The sequence below is a fragment of the Lissotriton helveticus genome, chromosome 7 (assembly GCF_964261635.1).
Source record: "Lissotriton helveticus chromosome 7, aLisHel1.1, whole genome shotgun sequence".
Taxonomy (NCBI): Eukaryota; Metazoa; Chordata; class Amphibia; order Caudata; family Salamandridae; genus Lissotriton; species Lissotriton helveticus.
Genome location: NC_136068.1, coordinates 593,881,819 through 593,898,413, shown reverse-complemented (window position 1 = coordinate 593,898,413; position 16,595 = coordinate 593,881,819). Strand labels below are relative to the sequence as shown.

Sequence of the window (16,595 nt, the reverse complement as noted above, 5' to 3'; positions counted from 1 at the left end):
CAGCTGAGATCCGTGGGTGCGACTAGACACGCGGGACCGGCCATCTTGGAGAAACTGCACTTCGCTTCCAGCACGACTTCTGAGGTAAACTCGACAAAGTGCTTTGGGGATTGAGAAGCCCCAGCCCCGAGCAGCTCCTGCACCGAAGATCAGCCCTCCAGCATCCACGAGATCTGCGTGGGGCCCTTCTGCCTGTTTGCTGCTCGACGCGTTGTCTGGTCACTTGCCGGCTGGCTATTGACCTCCTAGACGACGATCCTTGAAAACTACACTGCTGGTCTGGTTGCTCCAGACTGGCCCTTGCTCCCTTCCAAAAGAGGAGCACCCTGGACCCTCCTGGTCCACTCCAGATGCCGTTTCCACTCACCGCGTGGGTTGCCTTTGCCAAGGCCTGTTGACTCCAAATCCGGATCCGACAGCGAGAGCCTGCGTGGGACAGCTCGTACCTCCATCCTGGTCGTCGAAGACACCTCCTGGTCCACGTGGCTGCCGAGACAAACGTCCCCTCTTCACCTGATCGCGACGACGACATCTGGTTCCTTCCTGGTTCCACTCACGTCACTGGCTAGTGACTTTGAATATTGTCCCCTCTGCTTTCAGGTCTTCAGCATCCCTGATCCACCCTTGGATCACACCGGACATCTTCCTCCTGGTCGCCTGCAGCATCTTTTCTTCCAGGCTCCATAGACTTCAACGCAGAAACCCGACACGACTTCGCACCTATGAACCCGCAGCCCGTGGGTGAGGTAACAAGAGCATTTCGGTGCTCAAGGGTAGATTAACTCTCCTAGTGTCCAGATTCACAGTCGTTTTAGTCCTAACCAGTCAGGATTGTCCGTACTCACCTTTTTCTTGAACTGCACTGTCCATAGACGTTGTTACGCATCCCGCGTGTGAGTTCACACTCTGCACACGCGTCCCGTGGGCCTCCTATTACTTACCTAAAGTTAGGATAGTGTAGTCCCAGCGATCCTACAGCCTCTGGACAGCTCCATTCCTTCTATCGATTTCCTTATACCATTTACTTAGTATATGGTTTGCCGTGCCCCTAGGGAACCATCGTAATTTTGTGCCACTTATCGTATTTTTCCTAGGAGATTGTCATGTGCTTAGCCCTCTGATCTCATAAAGAGTTCAGAGGTGTTTGTTATTAATAAATATATTGTTTATTTTCATAACAACCTGTGTGGTGTCCTTTCATCTAGTATTCAAGGGGTTATATGTGGTAAAACAGCTGGCTTCACATGCCAAAAGAGTTTAGCCTTAGACTGCTTTGTCCATGCTACCATTAGGATAGCTGGTCTATAAGGTTGACTTACAACCAATCACCATAAGGGTTGTTTGGACTAATACAAGGTGATCACTAGAACTAGTGAGCATCATATATCAGGCCAACTTCTCACACAGCACATTTGGTTTCAAAGGGTAAAAGGTAACAGGGCTTCATTGGCCACATACACTGAAAGGTGGATGATAGCCTTTCATGTCGGTCAAGCACAGCTTAAAAGAATGATAGGGTTAAAATCTTCCAGAGAGGTGTGTCCCTCATTGGGCACAGGGAGAGGAGGTTGATCCTGAGTGGCTGATTTCTGACCAGTGACCGGTCTACCCTCTGTCATACACTTCAGTTAGATTAGGGAGTCACGGGAAAGGCGTGCATGATGATGTCATCAGGGTGCAGCCCAGGTACTCCATCTTGGCAAATCTATAGGCCTTGCAAGTATTCCAGAAGAGCATGTCGCCATTTTAACAGCGCAACCCAGGACTGCTCATGTGCTTGGGTCCTTTCTACAAGAGCAAAGCGAGGAAACGCATGATCTCCACATGCCTTCGAAATCTGGGACAACTAGGATAACTGAACCAATGCACAGTATCACTCAAAAGTCTGGGGGCCCCAGTGGGACTTGTCATAGCATACTGCTTCCATTTTTGTCTCTGTACATTTTTAAATAGTGGTTTAGTAAATATTGCAAATCGTGTGGAAAAAAGCCTATCCATAAGATGTGGGGTTTCTTCTTGCTAAATTAGGTGAAAGCATTTTCAGACTGGTTTTATAATGTTAAATCAATGGTATTTCATTGGGGTCTATAGCTTTGGGAGTTTGCCAAGTTTTCATATTTCAACCCCACACACCTGAGATATTTAGTGAAAAAACATGTTGCTGTTGAGCACCAGTCTCTCTTGTGTTTATTTGGTGGTGCCATGTACACCTATGACAGTAATAAGGGGTGACTGTTCCTCTGGTGCTGTATCTCAGGTTGGGTATGTAATAAGGGGCACTTCTTTGATAGGAAGTGATGCCCTCACACACCCGTGAAGTTGTCATGCTTCATCATCTGGCCTAGCTCCTCATGAGGTCAGCACTGCAATTCCCCAGGGGAGGGCACTTTAATGGAGATCTTTTAAGTAAAACCAAGCCGTGATGGTGAGTGCTGGTGTGTGGGACATAAGTGAAGGAGTCAATTGGAACTACCTGAAGGGTACCACAAAGCTATAGTTAATTCGGGGTCCCCTCGGTAGGGATACAAAGTGTATGTAGACTGCGAACTTCTCGTAAGGGAGAAAGGCAATCTACCAATGTGTATGGGTCTCCTAAGGAAGACCCCCGCCCCATCACATATCCAACCTGAGACACAGCATCATAGGAACAGTCATCCCTTATTACTGTCATTGTTGATCTTGGGAGCAAGGGTTCTGGACCTCTTTTTAGCTCCCCGTCCCCCCCTTATTGATAATTTTCATGCACACCTAGCTTGAGTATCGGATGATCTTCATCCCGGTCTTTTATGTGTATAGATCTCTCTGTATTACTCTGCAATAGTGATTGATCCCTTCTGTCTGTCCTCTTGCAGAAATTGACATTACATGCTGGGACACAGACCCCGTCATGGAAGAAGATGAGGACGAGGAAGGCTTTGGAGGAAACGCTTAGCAAAGTGAAGGAACCAACCGCATTTTGTGTGTGTGAAAAACACACGCCCTACATGAAAAAACTGATAATCAAGCAATTAGAAACCCCGGGTACCCATATTTGCTGAAGCATTTTTCAGTGACTGAGTATTAAGGCAAGTCTCTTCCGGGTGGATCCTTACCAGAGGGGACTGTCCCAGGCCATGGCTCAGCAGGAAGCCTTCAGAACCCATCTGCCGGCTGCCAGGGCCTGCTCTACGTGGGTCTTTTGTAATGGATCAGACGTGTTCTTTTTGACCGTTTTTCTCTTTGTTGGTAGTAGCGCTGTGCTCCTGTTTGTTTCTGAATTTGGTTGGGACTTTTTAATGCAGCCTTTGCTTCTCCCCTTCCCATTTTTCCAGGCTACATGGCCCAATTACTAGGTTTGTGGAGACTGCAGGCCTTTCTCCACATCTGAGTGGAGAGGTGGTTGACTGCGCTGGCTTCCCTGCTCCTGAGTGTAGAAGCGGTGAACAGCACTGGCTTCCCCACTCCTGAGTAGCGGGGCAGTGGATGGCACAAGCTTCCCCGCTCCTGGGTGGGGGTGGGTACGTGAACTGTACAGACCTAGTCTCTCCCAAGTCTGAGTGGTTGTGGATTGCAGGGGCTCATCTTTTCTCCTGAGTGGGAGGGGTGGTTAATTGTACAGACCTCTCCTAAATGGAGTGGAAGGACTTGTGCACGACTCGACTCTCCTACCTTGTGTTTCCAGGTGATACACTCTTTTATTTGAGGAGCCATTGAAGCCTCCTGGAAGTAGTTTGTGCCTGCGATGGGCCCTTCGTCAATGTGTGTTTTTGATTGGTTGGGAGCATCCTTGGTTTGCTTCCTCGCTGGTTTGATTCCTTTTTGGTTTGGAACTGAGTCCCGATTCCCTTATATTTCCTTTAAAATCAGCTTGAGAATTCCTTCGAAGGCCTTGACGATTTTGCACGAATTTAGGAACCATGGCAATAATTCATGTAACGCGAATTCAAGAATTTCCTCTTTTGCCACGCCAAAGGGGGGCCATTTTGGCACTCCCCTCCTCTGCTCCCTTTCTTCTTTTCACCCTACCTTTGATTTTTCCTGCTGCCTTTTCTCTTGTACCCCTTCCTGTATTCCCCTGCATTCCCTTGTTATACCTCTGATCTACCCTTCCTCTTGATTTATGTGGTTTCTCTACTTTTCCCTCTCTCACTGCTCTCATTTCTCTTCACTCTCTTGTTCTTTCTGGTACCTTTTTAAAACTACTTTGTCAAATCTTAAAATCCTCAATGTACTTATTTCTTCAGCTCCGTTTTTCTTTCTACCCCCTTTGCTGCCTCGGCTACTCTCTACCTTCTTGCTCACCTTGTGCTGCCTCTTTTCTTTACTCTACAACCACTCCCTCGCTTTCGTTCTAGTCCAATTCTTCTTTTCCTTTCTTACCCGGTTTACTACTCCCATATCAGTCTCTCTCCCATTTCAAGCTTGTTGGATTCTTAGTTCACCCAGTGCTGAAAGCAGCCCATGGTCCTCCATGATGCTTTTTTCTCAAAGAAACGCAAAGCTGACACTGTGCATGTGTTCCTCACTCACTGGACAATATTCTGGGCCTTTGCCCCCTTCTTTGTTCCCTACTTTTCCTTGCAATCTGCTTCTCAGCAAGTACTGAACCTTGCTCTCCATCTACCGACTGCCTGTGCCTACAAACCTGATTCAAGCTATGTACAGTATGCAATGATGGGTTCTGTAAAACAGACTTGTACAGAATCATTAACCTGCTTTGTTACAGGAATGACAAAAAAACTGTTTTCCCCTGTTTGTATCTGAAATAGGCCAAGGAACCTCTGACGCCAGCTTTAACAGATGCGCAATTAGGGTCAATGACTTCTAATCTGGGAGGCCGGTGAGTGCCACAAGCGGTTAGTTGATATTCCGAAACCGGATCTAATACGGCTAATGTGGCTAAAGTCAGGGATGACTGACAATTCAAATAAATAATCTCTTCAGTGCCAGGGTGATTTAGCTAGATATGTAGGTGTGTACCCAGGGACAAAATCACTTGTTCCAGATTTCTCCAACCTTTCAGTACTAGTTGATTTGTTTGCTGTCCGTGCATTTACGGTAAGGGGTACTGGTGCCTTCAAAGATCAAGTTACATTAGCCTTGGCTTTGATCATGCCTCAGCCCTAGCCTGTACAGAGCTACTTCAGTGCTTGGTGCTTTGAAAGATGAGTATCCATCTCTCCATGATTCAGCATGTTACTATGTATTCTTCGGGATTTTCAGCAAATCGTTCAGAAGGACTTTCGCTCCTTCAATTAATGCAAAACCAAAAAAGCAAAAGAAAGCTGTTGGTCCACAAACAACTTACCTGACATGTCAGTCTATTCAGACAATTGCTGCACCCAGCAGTTCTGAGACCTGCTGCTCGTCCCAGAAATATTGTGTAATCTGGGACTCACAGATCTGCTTGATCATGCCTCCTCGTTGGCAGTTATCAGGGCATACCTCTGTTCTCCAGGAGATCACGCTCCTGCTGCTTCAACAATGTATATTGAAACCTTCTCACAGCCTTCCTCCCATGCACACGCTTTCTTGAGCTGCTCATCTTCCTAACTTGCGGCACCTACTTAGTACTAAGACTTTGCTTGACCACCAGTCTTGCACCTAGTCAAGGACATCATCTTCTAGTTCTGCTTCTCGGTTCTAGCAATTACATATGAAAATCTTTTAGTTCATGTGCATCTTTGCTGCACAATTTGTGAATATTCATACATTTCTGGAGAATTTCAGGAGTAATATAGACATCCACTTAGTTCTGGAGGCCCAGGCTTGGCCACACCAGTTCTGGTTGACGGTTCTTCAGATTCTGACTTTGAGCAGGCCAACGGTATTCTCCATCCCTCCCTACTTTTACTAAGGTTGAAAGATTGGCGTCTGCTGAATTAGCTTTCTTTCTAACTTTACGTTATGTGCACTGCCAGGATGGATACCAACAGGCATGCGGTACAAGTAGATTTAAGGGTCTTCTTTTCATCATGGGGAATAGAAAATCGACCCTTTGACATGCTGTTGAGAATGTTATATCCTTTGCTTTGATCTACCCATGGTTGGCCAATCCTTGATCCTTATAGTAATTACCTCTCAGTATGTGGTGGGCTGTGAACACAACAGAGATGTATCTTTTTCTCTGCTTTATGAGGTAGTAAAGGGCAATCATGATTGTATTATGTATGCGTTTGGCCACCTGTATCAAATGTTAACTGTCATGCTACGGCAGTCATTGCAACATAGAACTTTTTTTGAGCATTTGACAAAGCTCTTCTCAAGAACGACCCTCTTTACGACAACAACATTGCCTGATGATCAGTGAACTTGATTGATAAAGTGAGTCTCCACCAATCGCCATCATGTGTTAGTTGAGTTCTCTCCAGGTTTTCTTTTGAACTCTGCCCCTCCCCCCCATCCCCTCAGAACACCCATGAAGGCAAAACTGAGGGAACCATTTGCTAATAATAAGAAATCAGAGGCATTTCTAATTCATGGGACATACCATATTCAGGGAAATATGTAATGCAGCCACATGAATGACTTATTTTACCGTTTGATGCTCAGTTTGGTCAAACTGTCTTCGACATCATGTTTTCTTGAAGGCTCGAGAATCTGTCACTGGCTCCTAGTGATTTTCTTGGCTTAGTAATCGGTTGACTTAGGAACAGGATTGAATTGCAGGGAAAGGGACCTTGAAGGGGATCCCACTACTTTTACGCTGTCTCCCATTAACACCCACCCAGCGTGGGTTCATGTACCGGCCACCGGCAAATTTTATGGACTGTTATGGATACCGATGTGAAGCATGGAATGAAAAAGGTGTGAGGAAGGAAACACATGCACAGTTCACAACCTTCATTCTTTTTCTATTGTAACTGCATCCTTTAAAACACTATCTGGTTATGCCATGAGGCAAAAGCAGCTTGCACAAGTTGGTAATGGGAGTGAAACTGTGGACTGAGCGCACCGGAGTAGAGGAAACTTTCGAAGCCCAAGGTAACCAACAGCCCAATTCCATCATAGGTCTTCAAACGATAACTGAAGAGCTCCAGTCTTTGGGACGGGAGCTGTAGTTTCCAGCAACAAGCTGGGGATCCATGTATGTGACTGTAGCATCAGGGTCTGAGTGAAAGGGATGGGCCCTGAGACCAGTTTGGAGCAGATGTTTGAGCCCCCACCTCTGTACTCATTTTGGCTTTTTTTCCATCAACTCTCTGCTTTTCCACCCTCTTGCCCCTTTTCATGGGAATGGGAATGCGTTAATATTTTGGCAGTCCATGTTAACGTTGAAAAGAGGGATTACAAAGCTGGTCAGCCAATGATAACAATGTGTAGGGCTCTCTAAATCCTCTGAATTGATTTTAAGAGGAGGGTAAAACAACCAAGATTATGGCAAGAATGGGAGGGTGATCTTTGAAGGAGCAGAGTCCTAGGTAAGAGTGCAGACGACAAACTAAGCAGAAGCCCTTATTACAACAGGGGTTATGACCTACTCACGGAAAGATTAGTGGAGTCTCGGAAGGTTATGGTTAGAGCAGGAGTAGGCTCCGCAGCGGTCTAGCTTATTGCAAGAAGGACGGCAGGCTCTTTAAGCTGCTCAGCTCGAATTGGGGTGTTCTCCATTGCAGCCCACTACAGTGGGTGGGGATATCCCCACATCAGCGTAGCCAAATAGACATGGCCAACTCTTTCTCTGGTACAAGGGGTCTTCTCTGAAACAGCTCAGCCCATAATCAGAGTTTGAGGAGGGCGAGTACCTACTGCAGTCCAGTCCATAGTAAAAGTGGGTTGGTTCCTGGTGCATCACTGGCAAGGATACCAGAACAGCTCCACACAGAGTAAGATTATTGTTGGAAGATCTTCGAAGTAGTCTGACCACCTCACCACTTGACCCCACACTCTGGTGGTGGTCTGGTAGCCGAGCCCATGCGATGACTGGAAAAGGGTGCAAGGATCTGTGAACAGCATAACCTGTGTTCACAGTGAGGTTCACAGATTCAATCCATACACTTTTACCCTAGTACGACATGTTACGGAAGACCCTTTCTCTTTGTGAGGGTCCTCTGGAACAGCTCAGGCTAGTGTTAGTGTGGAAATATCCTTGTATTATATACCCCAAGTTTGCAGTGTGCCTAAACCAGAGACTGCCTGACTTCTAAGAAGGAAGGTTGGTTCTCTGGAGCTGAAGGGAATGAAAAATCCCTAAATTCATGTTCGGGACATTCTCTAAAGGCAACAGAGAGCTCCCCACCACACTGTTGCCACTGGTCGGAGTCCAGGGTGGAGTTTTGATTTCTCCTGATACTTTACTCTTGGTGTTTATTATCCCACTGAAAGAACACTGCCCTCTGAATGTAGGGTCCATTAAGTGACCACGCTCTTTCAACAAATGAGATCCCTAAAATCCGTGTTTCAAAGGCTCTGCTTGACCCCTACCTCAGTCCATCTCCCTCAATTTGTTCACCCACCCTCTCCTTTACTTCAACTTTCCCTCTATCACTATCCCTCCTCCTATCCAACCATTTCCATGCCTCCAGTTTCCAGACCACAGCACCTGCTTTTCTTCCCATGTACAGTACCCGTTTCTAAAAGCACAAACCTCTGTACGACCTGTGCTCGTGTATTAATAAAGAAATCTGGGTCAAAAGATTCTTGATTGATGGAAGTCTTTGGGGGTTGTCATGAGTGTTTGGTGGCCTTGATTTTACGCTTGTTGCGAAAGAAGCGTTTCTTCTTCACAGAAAGTCGCATGGTTCTAGTAATGGCGACAGGGTCATATAACAACTCTTCAGATGCAGGTAGGTGGTGGGTAGGAAGTAGACTGCTGCTATACATGTATTCTGCATGATGTGGTGTTTGTACAATTATTATTGTAAATGTGTGTATTTGTTAATGGTCACATTTCTTTTTAAACATGTCTTTATTGCCATTTCTTCAAAGAAAGAAAGAAAAACACAGGCATGGGCAGGCAAACCTAGTCATAAATAGGCATTACTTCAACTGTTATAGGATAGTCATATGGCAGCTCCCGCTCCCACCCAGGGATAAAAGCCATTTAGTAATGGGGTGGCGGCCACTTATTATATCACAAGCAACCAGTAGTATTTCAACCCTTGTCCCAGGAGGAAGGGTGCGAGCAACCGCCCTTGCAATGAGGAGACCCACATGAAGATGACCATGAAGAAAAGAGGAACAGAAAAAGAACTCAAAACCTAGACTCAACTAGTGACGGGCAGAATAATCAACCCAAATTTATTTATTTATTGATTTATTTATTATAAAGTTTTGTATAGCGCGAACAAGACCCGTGGGTATCAGAGCGCTTCACAGTATGCGGTCGGTTAAGATTCACATATGTAGTAACACTTTTAAAGTCAATCAGAATATGAGGTAGATACTTGTTCGAGATACTGAGGTAGATCCTTATATGACATTAGGGGTAGGGCGTATATATAAAATACATAGCATGAGCGTTTACATCAAGAGTTAGATTAGAGGTTAGGATATATAGCATATGGTTCACTCGTGGAATACCTATTAGGTGGGTAGTTATAAGGCATTCCGGAGGTAAATTAGGTAAATGTGCAAATACATCTTAGCAGGATGTAATAGGAAGGATACAAAATATGCGTATAAGTATTCACAAGAGGTAATAGTAGGTATACAACTAGGTCTCAGGAGAGACTCCTGACCCGACTCAGTGTTCCGCATTATCTTTGATCAATTCAGCATCTTTCCCTAATAGTTATGTTGATGCTAAGAAATAGGACAACAATAGTTCCAATCAGTGATCATCAGCCTTCACTATGTAAGGTATTTACTCATCAAAATGCTTTTCACTTCCCTCTTAAATGTTCCTGTGTTCTGAATCTTCCTAATGTTTGGAGGTAGTGAGTTCCAGATTCTGGGGGCTGCTCCTGAGAATGCTCGATCGTAGGTTTTTTTCTTCCGGAAAAAGGCTGGTCGCAGCAGCAGCTCCTTGGCACTCCTGGCTGGTCTCTTTCCCCCAGATATCTCAATTTTCCCTGCTAGGTATCTGGGTGTGTTGTAGTGGAGCGCTTTATGGGTGACACATGCTATTTTTAGTTGAATTCTGGCTTCATAGGGTAGCCAATTTAATGCTTTCAGGTGAGGAGAGATATGATCAAATTTCCTCGATCCAGTAATAAGTCTTGCCGCTGCGTTGAGACATGCTTTTAGCGGAGCTGTGGACATTTTTGGTAGACCGGCTAAGGTGGAGCACCCATATTCAATCCTTGAAACAACTAGTGATTGGACTGCCAGTTTAAGATCCGCCTCTGATATGTATGGTTTCAGTTTCCTTAAGTAGTTCAGGTGGAAACGCGCATTTCTAGCCATTGACTTAATGTGGGCTTGCATGTCAAGGTTCTCATCTAAGGTGATTCCTAGCGATTTCGCCGAGTTGACTAGGGTTGGGGTGCAGTTTAGCGAAGTCACCAGCTTGGTCCATTCCTTCATTTCCGTGTGGTTTCTTGGAGGTGCGATTAATAGGAACTCAGTTTTGTTAGCATTTAGCTTCAGATGATTGGTTGTTAGCCATTCCAATGTCATTTTTAATGTCTCATTCATTCGTTCAACGTCTTCCATGGACACGATCTTTATGTATATTTGCGTGTCATCCGCGTACATGTTATAGGATATCTGTGAGTTACGGAGAATTTCTGTAAGAGGTTCAACATGCAGGTTGAATAGATCTGGGGATAAAGTCGATCCTTGAGGGACTCCAATTGAGTTAGGGCATGATGGTGAGAGTGCTTTGTTGACCAGGAATCTCTGTGTTCTGTTTTGTAGGAAAGATTCGAACCACTTCAACACATTTCCAGATATTCCCATCCTCTCTTGCAGCCTGGTCAGTAATGCTTCATGGTGTTCGAGGCATGTGGGCTGCTAAATTCATATCTATAGCATAGATCGCCGCCTAGTGTTGGGTCCGGATGATTGCACGTTGTTGTCCTGGAAGAGTCTTTGAAGTATCACGAGATAGGTGGCTCCTCCCCTGGACTACAGTGCGCATGGGCATCGACTCCATCCCAAGATTGTTTTTTTCCGCCATTGGGTTCGGATGTGATTTCGACATCTCCTGTTCGGAATCGATATATAACTCCTTTTTCAAGGCCAAAAGGCATTCGTTTACCCCGTCGGTATTGTTCGCGTTCGGTCTCGTGTATACTCCAACTCGTCGAGTCGGATTTCCGAGGAGTCGGGTGACTCTTCGGTGCTCGAGGCCCAGTCAACGCAGCAAGACTTTCGACGGCATGGAACGGAGTCCGTTCAAGAACTGTCCCGTGTGTGGTTCTAAGTACCCACACATCGACGTACACCCGGTGTGCAACAAGTGCCTGTCGCCGGTCCACGACGAGGCCAACTGTATGGCCTGTTCGAGATTTAGATCAAAGAAGACGATCAAGCTTCGGCGCGTGGCGCGCCTCGAGGCCCAGCGGTCGGCCCCGGCACCGGTAGACATCTTCGTAGACCCCGAAGCAGACGAGCAAGAGCTTCAACTGCAGATTTCACCTACATTGGCGGAGGTCGAGCACGACTACGGAGCGGACGTCGAAGGCCAAGACCTAGAAGAAAACGTCGATGAGGTAGGGGACGACGACGAAGCATTTGGGGCCATGGAAGATAGCTCGGAGGAAGAGCTATGCCCCGTTCGTACTCTTACAATGGCTCAGGTCACGGGATCGCCACGCGGCCTTACCCAAGACCTTACACCTCGATCCACGGCCCCGCCTTCCGGCCCGGCTACGGACGCCTCAGCGGAGCCGCCATTAACAAAATCGAAACCGAAACTGAAACCATCGGTGTCGACGAAAAGAAAGATGGACAACGCGCCATCGAAACCGAAGACGTCTGCTCCCCCATCGACGCCGTCGTCTTCGGAGGCCTCAAAGTCTAAAAAGGCTGTCGAGCAGGCAAAGGTGCCAAAAGTGGTCAAGGAGCCAAGCTCGAAGAAGGTCGTCGAACAGGTGTCGAGCAAAGTGGTCGAGTCGAAGTCAAAGAAGACTGTCGAGCCTACAGCGGGCAAGGCTACCGAGCCAAAAGGCAAGAGGGCCGTCGAGACGAAGTCGGCAAAGGGCACCGAGCCGAAGTCTGGAGTGCCGTCGCAAAAGGCAAAGGCTGCCGATCCGAAGCCGTCGGCGTCGACGCCTGCGGCCGTGGAAGGTGATCGAAGCGCAGTTGTCGAAGAAACGCCTGCGCCTCAGGCGGACAAACAGAAGTCGTCGACACTCGGGTCTTCCCCTAAGGGTGGACCGAGGTCATCGGTCGGGTCGACGAAACCATCCGCTTCCTTTACGAAGCAGGTCTCGGACTCCCTCAAGCGGATACGGGACAAGGCGCCGGAGCCGAATGCGCCTTCGGCACCGAAGCCGATGGCCCAGCCAAAGAAGACTTCAATGCCAATCCTCTACACTCTACGGCCTAAGGTGGCGCCGAAGGTCTTTGCACCACGGTTGGTGCCCAAGGACTCTGAAGTGTCGAGGCAAACTCACCCGAGTGGAAGTTTAGGTCATCGACAACCTGTACTAGAGGAGCAGTCGGCGCATTTCATCGACGCAGACACAGGAAAACTCACGCTCTACAAGCAAAAAATTACCTCACAGCCTCTGGAGTCGTTTGTAATTCCTCTGAAGCGGAAAAAACCAGCACCAGAGACACCAGTACTGGTTGAACACATTCTTCCACCACCTAGGAGGAGTGCAACACCTTCACCCACTTGCTCAGATGGAGATGAGGGTGAGCAAGATGAGGAGTATAATTTTCCTGCACACACAGATCCTGATGAGCAACAGGACTCGTGGATGGACACTGGTGATCAAGGGGACCAGCAGGCTGTCCATGACCCTCAGGTTTATAGTGTGAAAACGTCTCCCACTGAGGATTCTGCGGCATTTAATGCCTTGATTGAAAGGGCAGCTACAAACCATAAAGTGGAAATGCATGCTGACCCTGTGGACGTTGATTTTCTATTTGACACTTTCTCTGCTGCAGAAAAAACTGTGAAAACTCTTCCTATGCTGAAAGGGGTCCTTAAGCATGCCGCAGACATTTTCAAAGAACCCACGAGAGCGAGGGTTGTCAACCCCAGAATAGAGAAGAAATACAGACCCGCACCTGGCGACCCAACTTACATACGGGGCCAGTTGCCTTTGGACTCTTTGGTAGTCTCTAATGCCCGCAAAAGGGCGAACTCCCAAACAACGGGTGAAGCTCCTCCCCCGGACAAAGAGTCAAAAGTGCTGGAGGCATCGGGGAAGAGGGTGGCAGCTCAGGCATCCAACATCTGGCGCATATCAAACACGCAGGCTCTGTTGGCCAGATACGATAGGGCACACTATGACACCCTAGAACAACTGTTGCAACACCTTCCAGACCAGTGTAAAGAGGGAGCTGAGATGCTTATACAAGAGGGCAAGCTCATCTCCAACGCTGCGATAAAATGTGCGCTCGACGTTGCGGACACGGCAGCGAGAGCAATCAACACTAGCGTGATGTTGAGGCGTCAAGCATGGCTCCGCATCTCAGGGTTCAAGCCAGAGATACAGACTAATATCCTGAACCAGCCCGTTAATCCAGACAGGTTATTCGGCCCGGAGGTTGACACCACCCTCGAAAAAATCAAAAAATATACTGAGACGGCCAAATCCATGGGTGCTCTCCAGTCTCAGCAATTCAGAGGGAACACTTTTCGTCGCTCAGGCAATCGAGGTGTTGCCAGAGGACACTTGGCACAGCAAACGCCATTCAATAAAGGTGGGGCGCAATCCTCGTACCCCAAGCAGGGTAGGGGAGGTTACCGGGGAAACAGCGCCAAGGGCAGAGGCAGAGGCAACAACAGCTCCCGTTCCTCCGCCACCAACAAACATTGACTTCCTGTCACTGCCCCCCGACCATCCAACTCCTGTCGGGGGGAGACTCCAACAGTTCCTGCCGGTCTGGAAGTCCATCACCACAGACAGGTGGGTAAGGAAACGTATCCAGTACGGCTATTGTTTGGAGTTAACGTCCACTCCACCCAACATACCACCAAAGCACCGTCCTATGTCAGCAGAGCATTTGCACTTATTGCAGCAGGAGGTACTCGTCATGCTGCAAAAAGGCGCAATAGAGCTCGTGCCAGTGGAGGAAGAAGGCACAGGGGTGTATTCCCTGTACTTCTTAATCCCAAAGAAGGACGGCTCACTCAGACCCATTCTGGACCTCAGGCCTCTGAACCAGTACATTCTTTCAGAACACTTCCACATGTTGACACTGCAGCAGGTTCTTCCATTGCTAAACCAGGGAGACTTACTAGCAACCTTGGACCTCAAGGATGCTTACTTTCACATACCACTCCATCTATCCCACAGGAAATATCTCAGGTTCACCATCCAAAACAGGCATTACCAATTCAAGGTCCTACCCTTCGGAGTGACCACTGCCCTCAGAGTGTTCACAAAATGTCTGGCGACAGTGGCGGTGCACCTCAGGAGACAGAACATACATGTCTACCCTTACCTGGACGACTGGCTCGTTCAAGCCAAGTCTGCACAACAGTGCGCCGCAGACATGTCCCACACCATTCACCTCCTTCACTGTCTGGGATTTTCTCTAAACTATCCAAAGTCGCACCTTCAGCCAGCCCATGTGCGGCAGTACTTGGGCGCAACGATAAATACGCTGGCTGCCACAGCTCAGCCGAACCCGGCGAGAATCGACAACATCCAGTCGCTCATCCAGAGGTTCAGACCGCAACACTCCCTTCCAGCGAGAGTGTTCATGCAGTTGATAGGCATGATGGCCTCCTGCATCTTCATAGTCCCGCACGCACGGTTGCATATGCGTCCGCTCCAGGAATGCTTGGCACATCAGTGGACTCAGGCTCAAGGACAGTTGAAAGACCTAGTGTTGGTGACCGGTCGGGCATACAACTCTCTGCATTGGTGGAATCCACACAACCTTTGCAAGGGCCGACCGTTCCAAGAGCCTGTGCCACAGATTATCCTGACGACGGACGCATCTCTCCAGGGATGGGGAGCTCATGTGCTCCACTACACGGTGCAGGGACTATGGACAACGCAGCAACAGAAGATGCACATCAACTACCTAGAACTGATGGCAATCTTCATGGCACTCAAGTCCTTCAAAGTACATCTGTGCAACAAGGTCGTGTTGATCCGGACGGACAACATGACGGCCATGTATTACATCCAAAAGCAGGGAGGTACACACTCTCCACAGTTGTCTCATCTGGCTCAGAGCATGTGGAAGTGGGCCATTCAGAGGAACATCTTCCTCATGGCGGAACACCTCCCGGGCAAAGACAATCAGATGGCGGATCTGCTCAGCAGGTAAAGCCACCAGATGCACGAGTGGGAGTTACATCCATCAGTACTCCGCCCGTACTTTCACCAGTGGGGTCATCCAGAGATAGACCTGTTTGCCACAAGGGAAAACGCAAAATGCCAAAGCTTTGCCGCCAGGTTCCCTCACCCACAGTCGCAGGGCAATGCGATATGGATGAACTGGTCAGGCAAATTTGCGTACGCTTTTCCCCCAGCACCTCTCATTCCGCTGGTGGCAAGAAAGCTAAAGCAACACTCGATGACGCTCATCCTGGTTGCTCCAACATGGGCACGCCAACCATGGTACACCACGTTTCTAGAACTTTCCGTGGTACCGCATCAAAGGCTGCGCCTCACACCCAGGCTTTTGACGCAGAACCATGGAGACATTCAGCATCCAGATCCGCAACAGCTGAATCTGGCGATCTGGCTCCTGAGGTCTTAGAGTTTGGCTACCTTGATTTGCCTCCCGAATGCATGGACATCATACGGGAGGCAAGAAAGCCCACTACCAGAGCCTGCTATGCAGCAAAATGGAAGCGGTTTGTCATTTACTGTACAGAACACAATATCAACCCGCTAGATGCATCCATTCCTAACATCATCTGCTATTTGTTACATCTTTACAAATGCAATCTAGCATATGCTTCCATTAGGATACACTTATCCGCCATAGCGGCTTACCTTCAAAACAGGCAGCATCTCTCTGTTTTCAGAGTGCCTGCCATTAAAGCCCTCCTGGAAGGGTTGAAACGGGTCATCCCTCCCAGGACCCCGCCAGCTCCTGTATGGAACCATAATGTGGTCCTCACCAGGTTGATGGGCCCACCTTTTGAGCCTACATTCATGTGAGATTCAATTCTTGACATGGAAAGTGGCTTTTCTCATTGCCATCACGTCTCTTAGACGTGTTAGTGAGCTACAGGCGCTCACGATACAAGAGCCATTTATCCAAATTCATTCAAACAGGGTGGTGCTCCGCACTAACCCCAAGTTTCTTCCTCAGGTGGTGTCGCAGTTTCATGTCAATCAAACCATTGAACTGCCCGCATTCTTTCCAAACCCAGAACAGTGGCGGAAAGAATGCTCCATACGCTAGACGTCAAAAGGGCGTTAATGTACTACATTGACAGAACGAAAGATTTTAGAAAAACACAACAGCTCTTTGTTGCCTTCTCAGCCCAGCACAAAGGCAACCCCATTTCCAAAGCAGGAATAGCCAGGTGGATCGTTAAGTGTATTCAGATTTGCTATCAGAAAGCTAAGCGCACTTTAACGGTC

General features: G+C 47.9%; 1 protein-coding gene across 5 annotated transcripts in view; it reads left to right on the top strand.

Moving 5' to 3' along the window:
* DBN1 (drebrin 1) overlaps positions 1-8,616 on the top strand; it is a 258,527-nt gene extending 249,911 nt beyond the window's left edge. For all 5 annotated transcript variants that reach the window (XM_078652761.1, XM_078652760.1, XM_078652759.1 and 2 more), the window contains one exon: positions 2,853-8,616. In XM_078652761.1, coding sequence (XP_078508887.1) covers positions 2,853-2,932 — 80 coding nt within the window. In that variant the 3' untranslated portion in view covers positions 2,933-8,616. The remainder of the gene's footprint in view (positions 1-2,852) is intronic.
* Positions 8,617-16,595: the final 7,979 nt, after the last annotated feature.